General features: G+C 44.0%; 1 protein-coding gene across 9 annotated transcripts in view; it reads right to left on the bottom strand.

Moving 5' to 3' along the window:
* PLCL2 (phospholipase C like 2) overlaps positions 1-18,094 on the bottom strand; it is a 375,002-nt gene that overhangs the window by 58,070 nt on the left and 298,838 nt on the right. For all 9 annotated transcript variants that reach the window (XM_029589255.1, XM_029589256.1, XM_029589251.1 and 6 more), the window contains one exon: positions 11,857-11,932. In XM_029589255.1, coding sequence (XP_029445115.1) covers positions 11,857-11,932 — 76 coding nt within the window. The remainder of the gene's footprint in view (positions 1-11,856; positions 11,933-18,094) is intronic.

Here is an 18,094-nt window from a genome sequence, read left to right as displayed (position 1 = left end):
GATACAGACCCTCAGATACCTGAAAGGTTTTAAAGATGCACAATCGACAAACCTCCATTGGAAATAAATCAGTAAAACTAGGAGTCAAGAAATGAAATTCCAGGAAGGACGACTCAGAACCAACATCAGGAAATATTTCTTCACGGAGAGGGTGGTGGATGCCTGGAATGCCCTTCTGGAGGAGGCGATGAAGACAAAAACTGTGAAAGATTTCAAAGGGGCATGGGATAAACACTGTGGTTCCATAAAGGCTAGAGAATGAAATGAAGAAAAGAATGCATGGGGGTAACTTGCTGGTATGGTGGTTATTATCCATATCCAATGCGCCTTCATACTGTTGATGCAACTCCATTATTGCTCTCTGCTTCAACAGCAGGAAGTGACGGGGAGTTGGACAGGCAGCAACCAACAAAGGCCCTGACTGATGGTTTGGGAAACTAATTTAAAAACTTGATATTTAGTAATTCTGCCTTATCAATCTATTAGATTTTTTTTAAGTGTTAAAAAGGTAGATAAGGGTGAGCTGGTCAATATAATGTATCTGGATTTTCAAAGTCCCTCATGAGAGTATCCTTAGGAAATTAAAAAATCATGGGATAAGAGGCAATGTCCTATTGTGGATTGGTAACTGGTTGAAAGACAGAAAACAGAAGAAATAAATGGTCCTTTTTTCCAAAAAGAGAAAGGTAAATAGTGGAGTGGCCCAGGGATCTGTACTGGAACCGGTATTGTTAAACATATGCATAAATGATCTGGAAAAGGGAGCAAAAAGTGAAGTAATCAAATTTGAAAATGACACGAAATTATTCAAAGGTTAATAAAACATGAACAGATTGAAAAGTAACTGCAAAAGGCCCTTATAAGACTGGGAGCCTGGGCATCTAAATGATAGATTAAGTTTAATGTGAACAAGTACAAAGTGATGCACATAGGGAAAATAATCCTAACCATAGGTAATCAATGCTGGATTCCATAATTTGGCCAATGTATTGAAATCCTCAGCTCAATGTGCACTGGAATTCAAAAAGGATGTTTCTAATGTCCAGGTAGGTGCTCACCTGAGCACCAGTGATCATTAGACAGTATTTTTTTTTGAACTTTTTTATTTCAAGAAACACACAAAACCAACAAACATTATGAATACAAAGTTCAGACTCCGATACATCTCAGGGTAGAATATGGACAAAATTAACACTGCAAAAGGACATTCCCACAAAGGAAAAAGAAAAGGCATACATAAGTGTTAGGAGTCTTACACTGCCTCCACCTCCAATATATTCCGCATATTGCATTGTACTGTAGAGCCTTGTCTCGATGCATGTAAGTAATCTTATCCAAAGCAATTTGCGCAAAGAGTAGAATACCAATGAGAGAGTTGCGGACATCCCTTCCAAAAGATAACAATAGTAAATCGAGCAGCATGTAAACAAAGCCCCACCAACCTCAGTCTATTTCTGTCCAGGTCCACCTGACTCCAGTATCCCAAAAGGCATAATTGTGGAAGTAAATCAAAGAAGGCACCAATATCATCTTGAATAATCATATGTATTTCTCCCCAGAACTGCTGTACTTTTAACATATCCACCACATGTGAATATAAGTCCCAAGGGCCCCACACTGCCACCTACAATGAGAGCTAGAGGAAATGAACTTGGAAGAGAACTCAGGATACCTACATGTTCTATGTAGTAATTTATATATAAGCTCCTGACTTTTATTACAAATGGAAATTTTGGCTGAGATCCCCATATGATCTGCCAGTCGGTTTCATCCATTTTTAATTGGAGGTCACAATTCCATTGTGCAATAAGTGATGGATTAGTATCCAAGTCACCATCACCAAATGCAAAGTAATGGTATAATCTTGCGATCCTCTTGGACAGAGGCCCCTTCTGAGTCAATATTTTTTCAAAAAGATTTCTCCCCACCAGCTCTCTAAAAAGTCAGTTTGCATATATGCAGGTAACTGAGTGTGTACCAGTAGATGAAATTTAATCCAAATATCTTCAGATGTAATGAAAGAAGACCCCACCCATAACTGATGCAGAAATCTTAAGCCCTGCTTAAACTGTATTTCCATATCTGAGGAAAATGTAACAGGGGAGAGGTGTGCATTGGCAAACAGAGGAGATACCGGAGATTAGGTCTCTTCTGGTCGATTCAACTTTAAGACCTGTCTCCATATCTTACTGGAATGGGAAATAGAGGGGTGGTTCCTATCAATCTTTAGACTATTTGCACCAGGTGGATAAAAGGCTCTGCTCCAAACTATCCTCTAAGACCAGGCAGTCTGCCAGCAAGATAATAAAGGAAAAGGTCAGGAGCCTCAAAGCCTGCCACAATCTCTAGGCATCTACAGCATCTCCATTTTAATCCTTGCAACCCGTTTATGCCAAATAAATGAAGAAAGATAACCTTGTAACAATGTAAAAAATCTGTGAGGCGCATCACATTTGGAATGCTCTCCTATTTAAATTAAAGGAGGAGATCTCCATGCTGAAATTTAGAAAACTGCTTAAGGCTCACCTTTTCACTCAATCGCATGCTGGTACATAGCTTTTCAGAGAGTTTTGAATATTTTAAATATGATTTTTTAGGTAGTTTTTAACTAACTTTTTTTGTTTACTTTTGTAGGATGTTTGTATCATTATGACTTTATGTATACTTTCTGTTAACTGCTTAGAAATTTTTTCATATGTGGTATATACATTTTTAAATAAAAATTAAATAAATCAAGGAATTTGTTGAAATAAAGATAATTTTACCAAAATACCTTTATCACGTTAACCCTTTCCAGTAAAGAAATAGGTAAGGTATCCCATCTATCCAAATCAGATTGAATCTCTCTTAAAAGGAGGTTCATAATTTAATTAAGTTCTGAACATTATCAGAAATAAGATTCCCCAGATATTGAAAGCTACCTTGAACAAAAAAAAAAAAAAATCTAGACAGGCAATCCAGTAATCGCCTTTTAGTTCCAACCAGCATTATCTGTGACTTGGTATAATTGACCATAAGCACAGAAACTGAGGAGCAGATGTATGTTCTTTAGTTAGAAATAGAGTAAGATCATCAGTATAAAGAGCTAATTTGTGTGTCATTTTATGAAAAAGATCGAAGAAGATCGAAGCATATGGGCTAGGGCTTCCATGGCTAAATTGAATAGTAAAGGAGAGAGTGGGCAACCTTGCCTAGTTCCCATGTGAACAAAAAAGGGAAGAGACTGCATACCATTTGTTATAACCGTAGCCCTGGGAGATTGGCAAAGTGCCTTAATTCAAGCAGTAAACTCTGCAGAAAATCCAAAACATCCAAGGACAGAAAATAAAAATACCCAGGAGATCCTGTCAAATGTGTTATTCTTATTTAATGATATAACTGGACTTGATTGTCTCCTTTGCCAAGCCAAGTCAATAATATTGGTCACCTGACTACCTGCCCTTCATAAAACCCATTTGATCCAGGTGGATTAACAAGCCCAAGACCCTCTGAAGATGGAGTTGTAGGATTTTTGCCAACATTTTCCATCCATGTTAATGAGGGAAATGGGTCCTTCCTAGCTTTATGAATGAAGGTAATAAAAGCATCTGTCTGAGCCAGAAAAACCAGTTAGCGTAATCATTCCCACAAATAATGATCTAATAAGGACAATCAAGTGTTCAGAATATGCCGTATAGAAATCCACAGGAAATCCATCCGGACCTGGGCTCTTGTGCAAGGGCAGAGATAGCTAAGAGTACCTCAGCAGTTGTGATAGGGCCCAGTAGCTTTGTAGCGGCCTCTGTAGATAGTCAAGAGACTAAATTTAGCAAGAAAATTATCAATCATAGGCTCAGAGGTCTCTCCTGTAGCAGAATAAAGATTGGAAAAATGATCCCAAAACACCTGATTAATATCCAATATTTCAAGATGTATCCTGTATACTGCAAATAACTGTAGCCCATGAAAATTGCTTTGCCAAATTTGCTAAAACAGCTCCAGACTTGTTAAACGCATAGAATTACTGTCTCCCGCCTTGAAAGAATCTGTCAATTTGGGAGATCTGCAACTTTTTGAGTTCATCACGAGCCAGTGTAAGCTTTTTGTAGATTTTATCGCCTCCCTGCAGTTTGTGCTTATGTTCCAAACTGACAATCTTAGCAATAAGATCTTTCTGCTTACCCTCCCTTAACCATTTCTGATAACTAGCAAAAGCAATAATCTTGCCCCGTAATACTGCTTTAAGTGTCTCCCAGCCTAAAACTGGATCATAATCTTCCTCTGAATGAATGTGGACAAGTTTCTCAATAGCATTCTTCCTCATGCCCCCAAAGGCTTTGTCCTTAAGAAGAGAAACATTAAATCTCCACCTGCTCTTACCAGGACCTCGAGCTGATCCACTAATTACAATATTAATAGAGTTATGATCAAACAAATACCCTGGAAGAATATCACAATCCACTATTTTAGAAGAAGGCCTGGAACAAGAAAGCAAAATTGCTTACCTTGTAATAGGTGTTATCCCAGGACAGCAGGATGTAGTCCTCACATATGGGTGACGTCAGTAACGGAGCCCTAGTGCGGGAAAAACTTCTGTCAAAGTTTCTAGAAACTTTTGACTGGCAGCCTGAGGCTACTGGTCATGCCCAGCATGCCATGATATTCTCTGCCACAGGGGTCTCACTTCAGTCTTGTATGTAGCAATAAGCAGGAGCAAAAATAAGAGTAGAAAAATAGGAAGACCCAACTCCGCGGGGTGGCGGGTGGGTTCCGTGAGGACTACATCCTGCTGTCCTGGGATAACACCTATTACAAGGTAAGCAATTTTGCTTTATCCCAGGACAAGCAGGATGCTAGTCCTCACATATGGGTGATTAGCAAGCTAGAGGCTGAGTCATTGTCCATGCAGGTAGCAGTGATGCTTTGTTGAGGAAATGATGCAGCCGAAGATCACAGCAGGTTGGTTGTGGAAGGAGTTGGGATTAAACTGGAAACAAGTTCTTTAAGACAGATCGCCCATAGGCTGAATCTTGTCGTCCTTCTTCATCCAAACAGTAATGAGCTGCAAAGGTGTGAAGAGAACTCCATGTTGCTGCTTTACAGATGTCAAGAATTGGCACTGAACGATAGTGCGCTACTGAGGTTGACATTGCTCTTACTGAATGTGCCTTTACTCGCCCTTGGAGGGGAAGGCCTGCTGATTCATAGCAAAACTGTATACAATCTGCTAGCCAATTGGATAGAGTATGTTTACCCACTGCTTTACCTGGGTTTGTTTGGATCATAAGATACAAAGAGCTGAGTGGATTTTCTGTGAACTGCAGTTCGGTTTAAATAAAAAGATAGAGTACGTTTACAGTCCAAAGTATGCAAGGCCGCTTCTCCTTGGTGAGAGTGAGGTCTTGGAAAAAATGTGGGTAAAACTATGGATTGGTTCAAGTGGAATTCCGTGACCACTTTGGGAAGGAATTTTGGATGTGTACAGAGGACTACTTTGTCAAGGAAAAATCTGGTGTAGGGCGCGTACGTGACCAGAGCTTGTAATTCACTAACTCTTCTAGCCGATGTAATGGCTATGAGGAAGATAGTCTTCCATGTGAGGAATTTCATGTCACAGGAGGCTATGGGTTCGAAAGGAGAATGCATAAGTCTTGTTAATACCAGATTCAAGTCCCATTCTACGACTGGAGGTCGAATTGGTGGTTTGAGTTGAGTTAAACCTCTCATAAATCTGCTGATGAGAGGTTGAGTAGAAATTGGTGCATCTCCTACTTTATTATGGTAAGCTGAGATTGCACTTAAATGAACTCTTACGGATGAAGTCTGAAGACCAGAGTCTGAAAGATGGTATAAGTAGTCTAGTAGTGAAGTAATGGTGCAAGCAAAAGGATCCATGTTTTGCTTGCACCAGTAGGTGAATCTTTTCCATTTGGAAGCGTAATTCTTTCTTCTGGAAGGTTTACGTGAAGCTATGAGTACTTAAGATATATGGGACGAAAGATTGAGTGGTTGTAAGATCAAGCTTTCAACATCCATGCTGTCAGGGATAGGGACTGAAGGTTGGGATGTCGCAACCGGCCCTGATCCTGAGTGATGAGAGTGGAAGCTATGCCCAGTCGAATTGGATCCTTGACTGAGAGATCCAACAGTGTGGGCAACCATACTTGCCGAGGCCAATACGGGGCTATGAGTATCATGGACCCCTTGTCCTGTTGTAGTTTCACAAGAGTTTTGGTTATGAGCGGTATTGGAGGATACGCGTATAGTAGGCCTGAGTTCCAAGGCAGAGCAAAGGCGTCCTTGGCTGGTTGGTTCTTTTGTATGCGGAGAGAACAGAACTTGTCCACTTTGTGATTGAGATGTGACGCAAAAAGGTCTATCATTGGTTGTCCCCAACGTTGGAATATTCTGGTCGCTACTGCGGGATCCAGGGACCACTCGTGTGGTTGGAATTGACGACTGAGTCGATCCGCCACTACGTTGTGTATGCCTGCCAGATAAGTGGCTCGTAGGAACATTGAGTGATTGAGTGCCCAGCCCCAAATTTGTGCAGCTTCCTGACACAGGAGATACGAGCCCGTACCTCCCTGTTTGTTGATGTACCACATGGCTACTGTATTGTCTGTTTGAATCAGAATAGCCTTGTGTGAAAGACAGTCCTTGAACGCATGCAGTGCATAACGTATAGCTCGAAGTTCCAGAAAATTGATTTGATATGTTGCTTCGAGTTTTGTCCACGTTCCTTGAGTTTGGAGATTGTCTATGTGAGCTCCCCAACCCAAGGTGGATGCATCTGTAGTTAAAGTAATTTGTGGCACTGGTTGTTGGAAGGGTAAGCCCTTGCGCAAGTTGTCCGTGTTGATCCACCAATGGAGCAAAGAGCGCAGTTGGTGGGTTATCTGAATTGGAGAATGTAGTGGTTGAATGGCTTGGATCCATTGTGACCGTAATGTCCATTGGGTTACTCTCATGGCTAGTCTTGCCATGGGAGTGACATGAACTGTTGAGGCCATGTGTCCTAATAGGATTAGAATACGATGAGCTGTTGTGTGCGTGCTTGAGAGCATTGAGCGTGCTAGGACGGCTAATGTTTCTGCTCGATCCCTGGGTAGAAACACTTTTGAAAGGATGGTGTTCAACTCTGCCCCTATGAATTGGAGCAAGTGAGACGGTATGAGGTTGTACTTTTGATAATTTATGAGAAATCCCATGGCGTGAAGTAGAGCAATGGTTTGATTGAGAGAATTGATTGCTCCCTGTTGAGACTGACTTCTGATGAGCCAATCGTCTAGATATGGGAAGACATGCACACCTTGTTTGTGCAAGTGTGCTGCTACTACTGCCAGACATTTTGTGAACACTCTGGGAGCAGAGGCAAGTCCGAATGGCAGAACTCTGTATTGAAAGTGTTGATGACCCACCATGAAGCGGAAGTATTTGCGATGAGGAGGGAATATTGGAATGTGAGCATAAGCATCTTGAAGATCCAGAGAACAAAGCCAATCTTCCTTTTGAAGGAGTGGAAGCATGGTACCTAGGGATACCATTCTGAACTTTTCCTTCTTCAGAAATTTGTTTAGATTTCGGAGGTCTAGGATGGGCCGTAAGCCTCCTGTTTTCTTTGGAATGAGGAAATATCGGGAGTAGAATCCTCTGCCCTGCTGAGATTGGGGCACTGGTTCTATGGCCCTGGATTTCAGAAGGGTGGATAATTCTATTTGAAGTTGAGGAATGTGATTTCTGCTGGGAGGAATCAGAGGTGCTTGAAGCTCTGTAGGTATTGTTAGAAAGTCGAGCTTGTAGCCGTGTAGTATGATGGAAAGAACCCATAGATCTGTTGTTATGGTGTTCCATGTGCTGTAGAATTGGGATAATCTGCCTCCCACCGGTAAGTGGGGGTGAGGATTTAGAGATTGGCTGGGTTCCCTGGAGATGTTTTCAAAAACCAGCTGTGGGACCTGTTTGAGCAGGCGGGGCAGGTCTGGTTGCTCTTTGTTGGCGAGGTTGTGGCCTGTTCTGGGATCTTGGTTGGCGAGGCCTTGTAGCCGGTGGATAGTATCTTTTAGGCCGGTAATAGGGCCTGCGTATATCCCTTCGCTGGGTACGACGTTCAGCGTGGGTAGCGGTATCATGAGGTATGGAAGATAATTGCCTTAAGGTCTCCGTATGCTCTTTAAGTTGTGAGACTGCTTCCTGAACCTTAGTGCCAAACAAGTTATCCCCCGTACAGGGAAAGTCTACTAATTTTTCTTGGACCTCCACCCTGAGGTCTGATGCTTTTAACCAGGCCCATCTACGAGCACTTATGCCAGAAGCTGCTACTCTTGAGGCTGTCTCAAAAGAGTCGTAGGCAGCCCTTACTTCATGCTTGCCAGCTTCAAAGGCTTTTTGGATGAGATGTTGTGCTGGTTCTCTGAATTCTTGGGGCAAAGATGGTATGAATTCTTCCATCTGCTTCCAGAGGTTCCTTTGGTACTGCGTAATGTACAATTGGTAGGCTGCAATCTTAGAATTGAGGATTGCACCTTGAAAAACTTTTCTTCCCAATGTGTCGAGGAACCTGTTATCTTTCCCTGGAGGATTAGAGGAGTGCACTCTGGATCTTTTTGCTTTTTTCTGTGCTGATTCTACGACCACAGAAGAATGCGGTAGCTGGGATTTCTGGAATCCCAGTGCAGGTTGGACTAAATAGGTGGAGTCCATTCTTTTATTGATGGGAAGAACTGAACAGGGATGTTCCCACATTCTCTGTTGAAGCTGAAGCAGAATATCATGGATAGGTATTGCCATGACCTGCTTGGGGGGGGATCTACAAATTGTAGTACCTCAAGAGTTTGGTGACGGAGATCCTGGTCAGACTGTAATTTGAATGGGATAGAGTCGGCCATCTCCTGGAGAAAAGAGGAGAAAGTAAGGTCTTCTGGTGGAGATTGCTTTCTTGGTTGAGGAGGAGACGGTTCAGACATAAAGGTTTCTGATGTGTCAGATCGTGTGTCACTCCAGGTGTCATATTCTGGAGTATGAGGACCTGGTTTTTTAGGTGGACCTGGAGGAGGTACACCAGAAGGTCCTGGAATGGGTTCTTGTGAAGAATCCTCCTCTTCCACCGGGTTTGAAGGTAGAGAATCTAGAAGATCTTGATATTTCTTTTGAAGTATCGAATATAATCTTGCTTCAGATGATGGTTCCTCTATAGAGGAAAAAGGCATCGTGGATTTAGTCTTTGTCATCGTTGGAATCGATGTCTTGCTTCTCGATGACTATTCCGTAACCATGGAGGGTGTATACGGCGATGCTTGACGAATATGAGCAGGAAGCATCGATGGCGTACTGGTTGAAAATGAGGGCATCGAGGTGAATGTCGTCATTCGCACTGGAGGAAGGAACGAGTCCGGAATCCGGATGGAGCCTTGCAGTGCTAAGTTTGACGTAGACACGGCAGGGAGTGGAATAGATCCAGTCTGTGCTGCTGAATAAACCTCAATTGTTGAGGGAATCGGTGGCATCGGGACGGTGCCCGGCATCGGGTCAGTACCCGGCATCGGGAGAAGTCCCGGAATCGCTGGCAGCATCGATGGAAGAGACTTCGGTACTGATTGTACCGGCATCGGTGAAGTCGATATTAAGGGAGATGTCACCGGCATCGGCTGAGGTGCCGGTAGTTGATCCTTAATGGCTTGTAAAACTGCCTCTTTTAAGTAGGCTGCGATATCCTGCGGCATCGACGAAGGCGGTGCCATCGATGGAAGTGTCGATGCTTCCGCTGGAAGTGACGTCGGAGTAGGCCCTTCAGGCACCGAGGGTATAGTAATTTTAGGCCGTTTAGGGAACGGTTCTCCTCGGTCAAGTGCCGACGGTGAGGTCTGGGCATGTTTGTGGCGATGCTTGTGTTTAGGCCGGACGTCTACTGCCGAGCGCATCGACGATGTCGACGGGGTAGGGGAGGATTTATCTCCGGAACCGTCATTTCAGCATCTTTTTAACAGTACCTTTTTCGATACTCCAGATGGCGAAGATTTCGAAGAAGTTGCCGGAGAAGGAGTCAGTTGTAAGCTGAATAGCTGCTGGATCTTCTCCTGGCGGAGTTTACGGCCTTTTGGCGTCATTTCTTGACATTTCTCACACGATGAAATGTCATGTTTGTCTCCGAGACAGCGAACGCAGTCTTCGTGCGGATCAGTAATCGACATTGTGCGGTTGCACTTTGGGCATTTTTTGAACCCTGAAGACATCCTTTCTTCGACGGCCGTAGATGAGAGGAATTGAAAAAAAAAAAAAAAATTCTCTTTTTTTTTTTTTTTGAAAAATCGAATTAATTCACCAGCCGGTGATGAGAAAAAGTTTTATTTGAGACCCCTAATGGAGAAGTATAGTATTACTGAGGTAACTCAGAGGGCTCCGATGTCTGTGCTGCTGTCCAGCTGCGTGGAAAAAAGAAGACTGAAGTGAGACCCCTGTGGCAGAGAATATCATGGCATGCTGGGCATGCCCAGTAGCCTCAGGCTGCCAGTCAAAAGTTTCTAGAAACTTTGACAGAAATTTTTCCCGCACTAGGGCTCCGTTACTGACGTCACCCATATGTGAGGACTAGCATCCTGCTTGTCCTGGGATAAAATATATAGTCAGCTAGTGACCACAGCACTAACTCATGGCAAAACAATTTAAAAAATGCTCAATCCCAATTAAAAATGCTTGGTGATGTCATGAGGGTCTCACACCTTGTTGAGATTTCAGCTCAACTATCATGTTTCCTTAATTAATAAAGAGAGGTTTGTTTTTTGGGGTTTTTTTTAGTGCTGTGGGGGAAGGGGGGGGAGTGGGAGCAGGGAGTTGGGGGAGTGAAGGTACATGAAAAGTGTGATTGAGAAATCACTTTTTTTTTTAATCTATGGCACAAATATGAATGAAACTAGATATTCAAAATTATTGTGGTTGGGGGGATGGTATGAGAACAAAAACAGACTGGATTATCTTAAAAATCAGTTTCCCTATAGGAAATTAGATTAAAAAAATTAGTTTGATCAGGCTCCTGACAGTTGTTCAAAAGGTTCATGATTCCAAAGACTCAGCCTGAGAAGCTACTTCAACAGTCATGACCTCTCTGATTGAATTCACTGAGGCTACTTGTTAGAGAACTAGTTTACTGATGTTCATCCATTTTCTGCACAATGTTTTAAGGGCTGCAGCCTCAGGAACATAGACTTTATGTAAATTCTCGCATTTTTAATTTTCTAAATCATACATGAATTGCTGTACCCTCAATAGGAAAAGGAGACAGGAGTCTTACAATTATTTAGAATTGAGATGCTAGAACATGATGGTCTATGTATTTAACTTTACAAAATCTGTAATTTAAATAATTGAAAGGCATGACAAACTGAACATATTCAGTAATGGGCCTGTTTTCAAAAGCATTTACATGCTTAAAATTGGGTTTTACACATGTTGATGCATTTTACTTTTGTAAGTGGGCTTTTGAAAACTGCTACAATATACGCCATTGAATTGTCAGTAAGTACTACCTGTGTGAAGTGCACTTAATGTGAGTAAATGGCTTTTGAAAACTGCTACAATAGTATGTTACATTTACATACATAACTCCTTTGAAAATTCATATATATATATATATATTTTTTTTTAAATAAGGTAAAGGGATGGATACACTTAGAATTCTTCTCTTTTAACCTTTGCTTGATGCTATGTGATAGTATTGTGGTAATGGAAATAAAAATATCTAAAAAATATTTTCACTACATAAATCTACATTTTTGCTCATCTGGCAGAACAAAATGCCAACACTAAAGTTTCCTGAAGGACACTAATAACCTTATATTCAAACTATTTTAAGTTAAAGTGGAAAAATAATTTTCAAGTTACCTGTTTTTTGACACTGTACTATCTTCTCATAAATGCCATCAGCATTTTCAATAAGCGCTTTGCTGGTCTGAAGTATCTGTGAGTTAAATATGAAATGAGTTAACTTTTTGACCATTTTAAAACTATCTTCTAAAACAGTGGAGTTAATTCTGTGCATTCATTACACAAATTTTCAAAGCAGGCTTATATGCGTAAGTCCCCTTTGAACATTATCCCATCAAATTTACCTGCACATACTTGCAGCTGCTATTTGGTGCGTGTAAATTTCTTGGGAAAGTTTATCCACATACGTTTGAATTTTCAAAAGTTCGTATGTAAGTCCAAATACCTCCCCAATTCTACTCCTCAGGAATGCCTCTAAATTCTCCAGGTAAAGTTACAATACATGACACACACTCATAAATGCCTATATACTGGACATGCAATTTTGTAAAAGGCCATTTCTGCAAGCAAAACAGCAAATGTTGCTTACCTGGTGTTCTCACAGGACAGCAGGATGTTAGTCCTCACAAATGGGTGACATCGAGCATGGAGCCCAACCACGGAAAACTTCTGTCAAAGTTTCAGGAACTTTGACTGGCCCCTACTGGGCATGCCCAGCACGGCACTAACCCTGCAGCCAGCAGGGGTCTCCCTTCAGTCTTGTTTCAAAGCTACAGGCAGTGCCGAAAAATAACATAATAAAAAAACGAACCCAACACCTCGGGGTGGTGGGCGGGTTTCGTGAGGACTAACATCCTGCTGTCCTGTGAGAACACCTGTTACATCAGGTAAGCAACATTTGCTTTCTCACAGGACAAGCAGGATGGTTGTCCTCACAAATGGGTGAGTACCGAGCTGAGGATGTCCTATCGTGTACCAAGTACACGGCAGGGGAGAAGAAAAACTGATACTTCACGCATATCCAGCATAGCTCACTGCTTCAACGGCAGGGGAGAAGAAAAAAGGATTCGCACTCACAAAGCGGGGAGTAGCTGGCTTGTTACGGCGGTTACTACCCCAAACCAAATAAGCCTGATACTTCACTTTCAATGCATTTCCAGCATAGCTCTCTGCTTGAACGGCAGGGGAGAAGAAAAACTGATACTTCACGCATATCCAGCATAGCTCTCTGCTTCAACGGCAGGGGAGAAGAAAAACTGATACTTCACGCGTATCCAGCATAGCTCTCTGCTTCAACGGCAGGGGAGAAGAAAAACTGATACTTCACGCATATCCAGCATAGCTCTCTGCTTCAACGGCAGGGGAGAAGAAAAACTGATACTTCACGTGTATCCAGCATAGCTCTCTGCTTCAATGGCAGGGGAGAAGAAAAACTGATACTTCACGCATATCCAGCATAGCTCTCTGCTTCAACGGCAGGGGAGAAGAAAAACTGATACTACACGCGTATCCAGCATAGCTCCCTGCTTCAACAGCAGGGGAGAAGAAAAACAACCAATAAGGGCTGAATAATATAGTCTGGGTAAAACAAATAAGCATGGGTGTAGCTTGCTTATTGCGGCGGTTACTTCCCCTACTACCCCTAATTAATCAAGCTTGATATTTCACTTGGATGCACCTCCATCACTGCTCTCTACATTAATGGTGGGGGTGGAAGGGAAATAGAACCAAAGAGCTAAGAGAAACAGATAAGTATGAGAAAAAATGTGTGAAGCTCGCTGGGCAGACTGGATGGGCCATTTGGTCTTCTTCTGCCGTCATTTCTATGTTTCTATGTAAATGTACCCAACGGCGTGCAACAGGCACAACAACTGGGGTGTAATTTGGTAGAGGGCATCCGCACCCTACCGGGAAGGTGGAAGGGTGTTGGTACCTTATGCTGGAAAAAGATTACGCAAGACAGACTGGCCGAAAATGGAATCCCGTCTTCCAGCTTTGTCCAGGCAATAATGGGCTACAAATGTATGGAGGGAACTCCAGGTGGCAGCCTTGCAGATGTCAGGAAGCGGCACCGATCGAAGGTGTGCTACTGAAGTCGCCATGGCCCTCACAGAGTGTGCTTTAACACGGTCTTGGAAAGGAATGCCAGCTTGCTGATAGCAGAAGGAGATGCAGTCCGCCAACCAGGAGGAAAGAGCCTGCTTACCCACAGGTTGCCCTAACTTGTTAGGATGGAAAGAGACGAATAATTGAGTGCTCTTCCTGTGGGCAACTGTACGGTCTAGATAAAATGCTAGAGCCCGTTTACAGTCAAGGGTATGCAGAGTCTGTTCCCCGGAGTTGGAGTGGGGCCTGGGAAAGAAGATAGGTAGAATGATGGATTGATTAATATGAAACTCCGAAACTACCTTAGGTAAGAATTTAGGGTGAGTGTGGAGTACCGCCTGGTCCTGCAGGAGTTTAGTGTAAGGCGGATAGGTAACTAGGGCCTGTAGTTCACTAACCCTGCGAGCTGAAGTGATAGCCAAAAGGAATAATACTTTCCATGTGAGATATTTTAGGTCACAGGAGTGAAGAGGTTCGAAAGGTGGTTTCATAAGGCGACCAAGAACCAGATTAAGGTCCCAAGATGGGGCCGGAGAACGTAAAGGTGGCTTCAAATGGAGCAAGCCTTTAAGAAAGTGTGTTACAAGGGGTTGTACTGAAATAGGGACACCCCCGATACCGTTATGGAAGGCGGCTACCGCACTGACATGCATTCTAATGGAAGAGGTCTTTAGACCTGATTCTGATAAAAGCCAGAGATAGTCCAAGAATTTGGAAATTGGACAGGAAAGGGGATCAAGGGACTGAGAAGTGCACTATGATGTATACCTTTTCCATTTGTATGAATAAGATTTTCTTGTGGAAGGCTTTCGTGAAGCGATCAGGACACGAGAAACTGAATCCGAAAGGTTAAATGGTTGAAGGACTAACCTTTCAACATCCATGCCATCAGGGACAAGGCTTGGAGATTGGGATGGAGGAGGCATCCGTCGTTTTGAGTGATCAGATGCGGGTCCCGTCCCAGAGGAATGTGCCTGCGGACGGAGAGATCCTGAAGTATGGGAAACCACACTTGGCGTGGCCAGTGCGGTGCTATCAGGATCATGGTTCCCTTGTCCTGACAGAGCTTCACGAGAGTCTTCGACAGAAGAGGAAGTGGAGGGAATGCATAAAGCAGACCGGTTGTCCACGTGAGGGAGAATGCATCCCTGGGCCGAGAGTGCTGGCTCCGAATGAGAGAGCAGTAATTGTCCACTTTGTGGTTCTGAGGGGACGCAAAGAGGTCTATGTGGGGATAACCCCATCGCTGGAACAGAGTGGTTGCTACCAAGGAATTGAGGGACCACTCGTGTGGGTGGAAGACACGGCTCAGTTTGTCTGCCAAGACATTGTTTACTCCCGGCAAGTAGGTGGCTCTGAGGTACATGGAGCGGGAGAGGGCTTCTGCCCAAATCTGCGCAGCTTCCTGGCACAAAAGAAAGGAACCTGTGCCCCCCTGCTTGTTTATGTACCACATGGCCACCTGGTTGTCCATCTGAATCAAGATTACGTGGTTAGATAGGCAATCTTGAAAAGTCCTGAGAGCATGTCGTATTGCTCGAAGTTCCAGGAAGTTGATCTGGTGTTTGGCTTCCTCTGGAGTCCAGAATCCTTGGGTTTGTAAATTGTTTACATGAGCTCCCCAACCGACGTTGGAAGCGTCGGTTGTGAGAATTATTTGAGGATCTGGTGGGTGAAAAGCCAAGCCCTGTAGGAGGTTGGATTGAGTTTTCCACCAGACAAGAGACAGACGGAGTGCATCGGTGATGCGAACAATGGAGGACAGAGGCTGAACAGCTTAGATCCATTGTGATCTCAGAGTCCATTGCATGACTCTCATGGCCAGGCGGGCCATGGGAGTCACATAAACTGAGGAGGCCATGTGTCCCAGGAGAATGAGGAATTGTCGAGCTGTTGCTGTGGGTTGAGACTGCAACTGGCAAGCTAGGGACACAAGGATTTGGACTCGATGAGGAAGGAAGGCTTTTGCCTGTAAGGGATCCAAGTCTGCCCCAATGAAGGATAAGGTTTGAGATGGGATTAAGTAGGATTTCTCGTAATTGACAAGAAACCCTAGAGAAAGTAGTGTTTGAATTGTCAGGGTCAGGGAGGACCGAGCGATTTGCTGGGTTGGGGCCCTGATTAACCAATCGTCCAGATAGGGGTAGACGTGGACACCTTCCTTCCTGAGAAATGCTGCAACTACCACGAGGCATTTGGTGAAAACTCGTGGTGCGGAAGCCAGGCCGAAAGGGAGCACTCGGTATTGATAGTGATTTCGGCCTACTAAAAAAACGGAGGTATTTGCGATGAGGTTGAGTTATCGCAATGTGAGTATAGGCGTCTTTTAGGTCTAGAGAGCAGAGCCAGTCCCCTCTTTGCAGCAGAGGGAGAAGCGAGCCCAGGGTTACCATCTTGAACTTCTCTCTGTGAAGGTACTTGTTGAGAGCCCGTAGGTCCAGGATTGGCCGAAGTCCTCCTGACTTTTTTGGGATCAGAAAGTACCTGGAGTAGAACCCTAGTCCTTGTTTTGAGGGAGGGACGGGTTCTATAGCGTTTGACTGGAGGAGAAGGGAAACTTCCTGCTCGAGAAGAACAGAGTGATCGGTGAGTCCCCACGCCTGCATGGGTGGGGAGTCCGAAGGGAGAGTCAAGAAGTTGAGGTGGTAACCGTGTGCAATTATCGCTATCACCCATTGATCTGTGGTGATATGATGCCATTTTTCTAGAAAGTGGCTTAACCGACCTCCTACTGGTATGGTTGGAAGAGGGATTTGGCAACTGCTCTCTAAGTGAAAGTCAAAAACCCGATGCAGGGCCAGGTTGTGGAGATGCTGCGGGCTTTTGGTTTCGAGACTGGCGAGGCTGAGATTTATGGTAAGGCCTCGCAGACCTAGACTTGGTTTGTGGGGGATAATACTTCCGTGCACGGAAGAAGGACTTTTTTGGGTCCTTCTTCAACGGCTGTTTAGAAGGTAAGTCAGAAGGAATAGATGAGAGCTGTTTAAGTGTCTCATTATGATCCTTCAATTCAGCAACAATTTGCTGAATTTGCTCACCAAACAAATTATCCCCTAGACAGGGCAGGTCAGAGAGCCTGTCCTGAACCTCCGGACGAAGGTCAGATGACTTTAGCCAAGCCCAGGGGGTCTTGCAGAGATGGCCGTAGCAGAAAGTCTGGTGGAAGCATCAAAGACATCGTAAGCTGTTCTTATCTCATGCTTCCCAGCTTTAAAACCTTTATTTAGTAGGGATTGAAGTTGTGGTTGGAACTGCTCTGGTAAGGTATCTTGAGTACTCCTGTATCTGTTTAAGAATGACCCTATTGTATTGGGTCATATATAGCTGATAAGAGGCTATTCTGGAAGTTAGCATGGCTCCTTGGTATACTTTCCTACCTATACTATCTAGGAATTTATTTTCCTTAGTAGGAGGTATGGAAGAATGTGGCTTTATTCTTTTAGCTTTCTTTTGAGCTGATTCTACCATAACAGAGTGGTGGGTCTAGGTGAGGTTTCTGAAAGCCAGATGCTGACTGTACAAGATAGGTAGAGTCAGCTTTTTTGTTTACTGGAGCAACAGATCCAGGAGATTCCCAATTCTTTTTTAGAAGGTCCAGAAAAACCTGATGAATTGGAATAGAAGTGATGACTTTAGGGGCATCCAAGGATTGGAGCAACTCCATCATCTGGTGCCTGTCATCTTGTTCCGACTGAAGCTGAAAAGGGACCAACTCCGATATTTCCTTCACGAAATTTATGAAAGAGAGGTCCTCAGGAGGAGAACGCTTTCTACTCCCCGCAGGAGAGGGTGGTGAAGGCAAATTGGTGTCTGTGGAGGTATCATCACCCCAGGTGTTGTAAGGATCAGGTTGCTGACCTGTAGGACCATGAGCGGGTTGGATACCCGAAGGCTGAGGCTCCGAGAAACTCGAAGGAATTGTCGGGGGTATCGAGAAGGTCCTCGATGGCATCGGTGCCGGAGGAATTGGTGTCGGCATCGAAGGTATGGGTGCCGTCATCGAAATTCTCAATGGAGATGATGTGCGTATTGCCCCCGTGGAATGTATTGGTGGCGAGGGACGACATAGTACCGATGGTACTACCCCCGAAGGGGGAATTCGGTACGGTGTTTCTCCACTTGATGAGATAGGTGTCGGAGACCCTGGTATCACCGGAGGAAGGGCAGTCATAAGCGCTTCCATCCGGGCAAGCAGCGGTGCCAGTGCTGCTGGAATCGGGTCGGTGACCGGTTCCACTCTCGGTGCCGG

The sequence above is a fragment of the Rhinatrema bivittatum genome, chromosome 2 (assembly GCF_901001135.1).
Source record: "Rhinatrema bivittatum chromosome 2, aRhiBiv1.1, whole genome shotgun sequence".
Classification (NCBI taxonomy): Eukaryota; Metazoa; Chordata; class Amphibia; order Gymnophiona; family Rhinatrematidae; genus Rhinatrema; species Rhinatrema bivittatum.
This window is presented reverse-complemented; position numbering and strand designations above follow the sequence as displayed.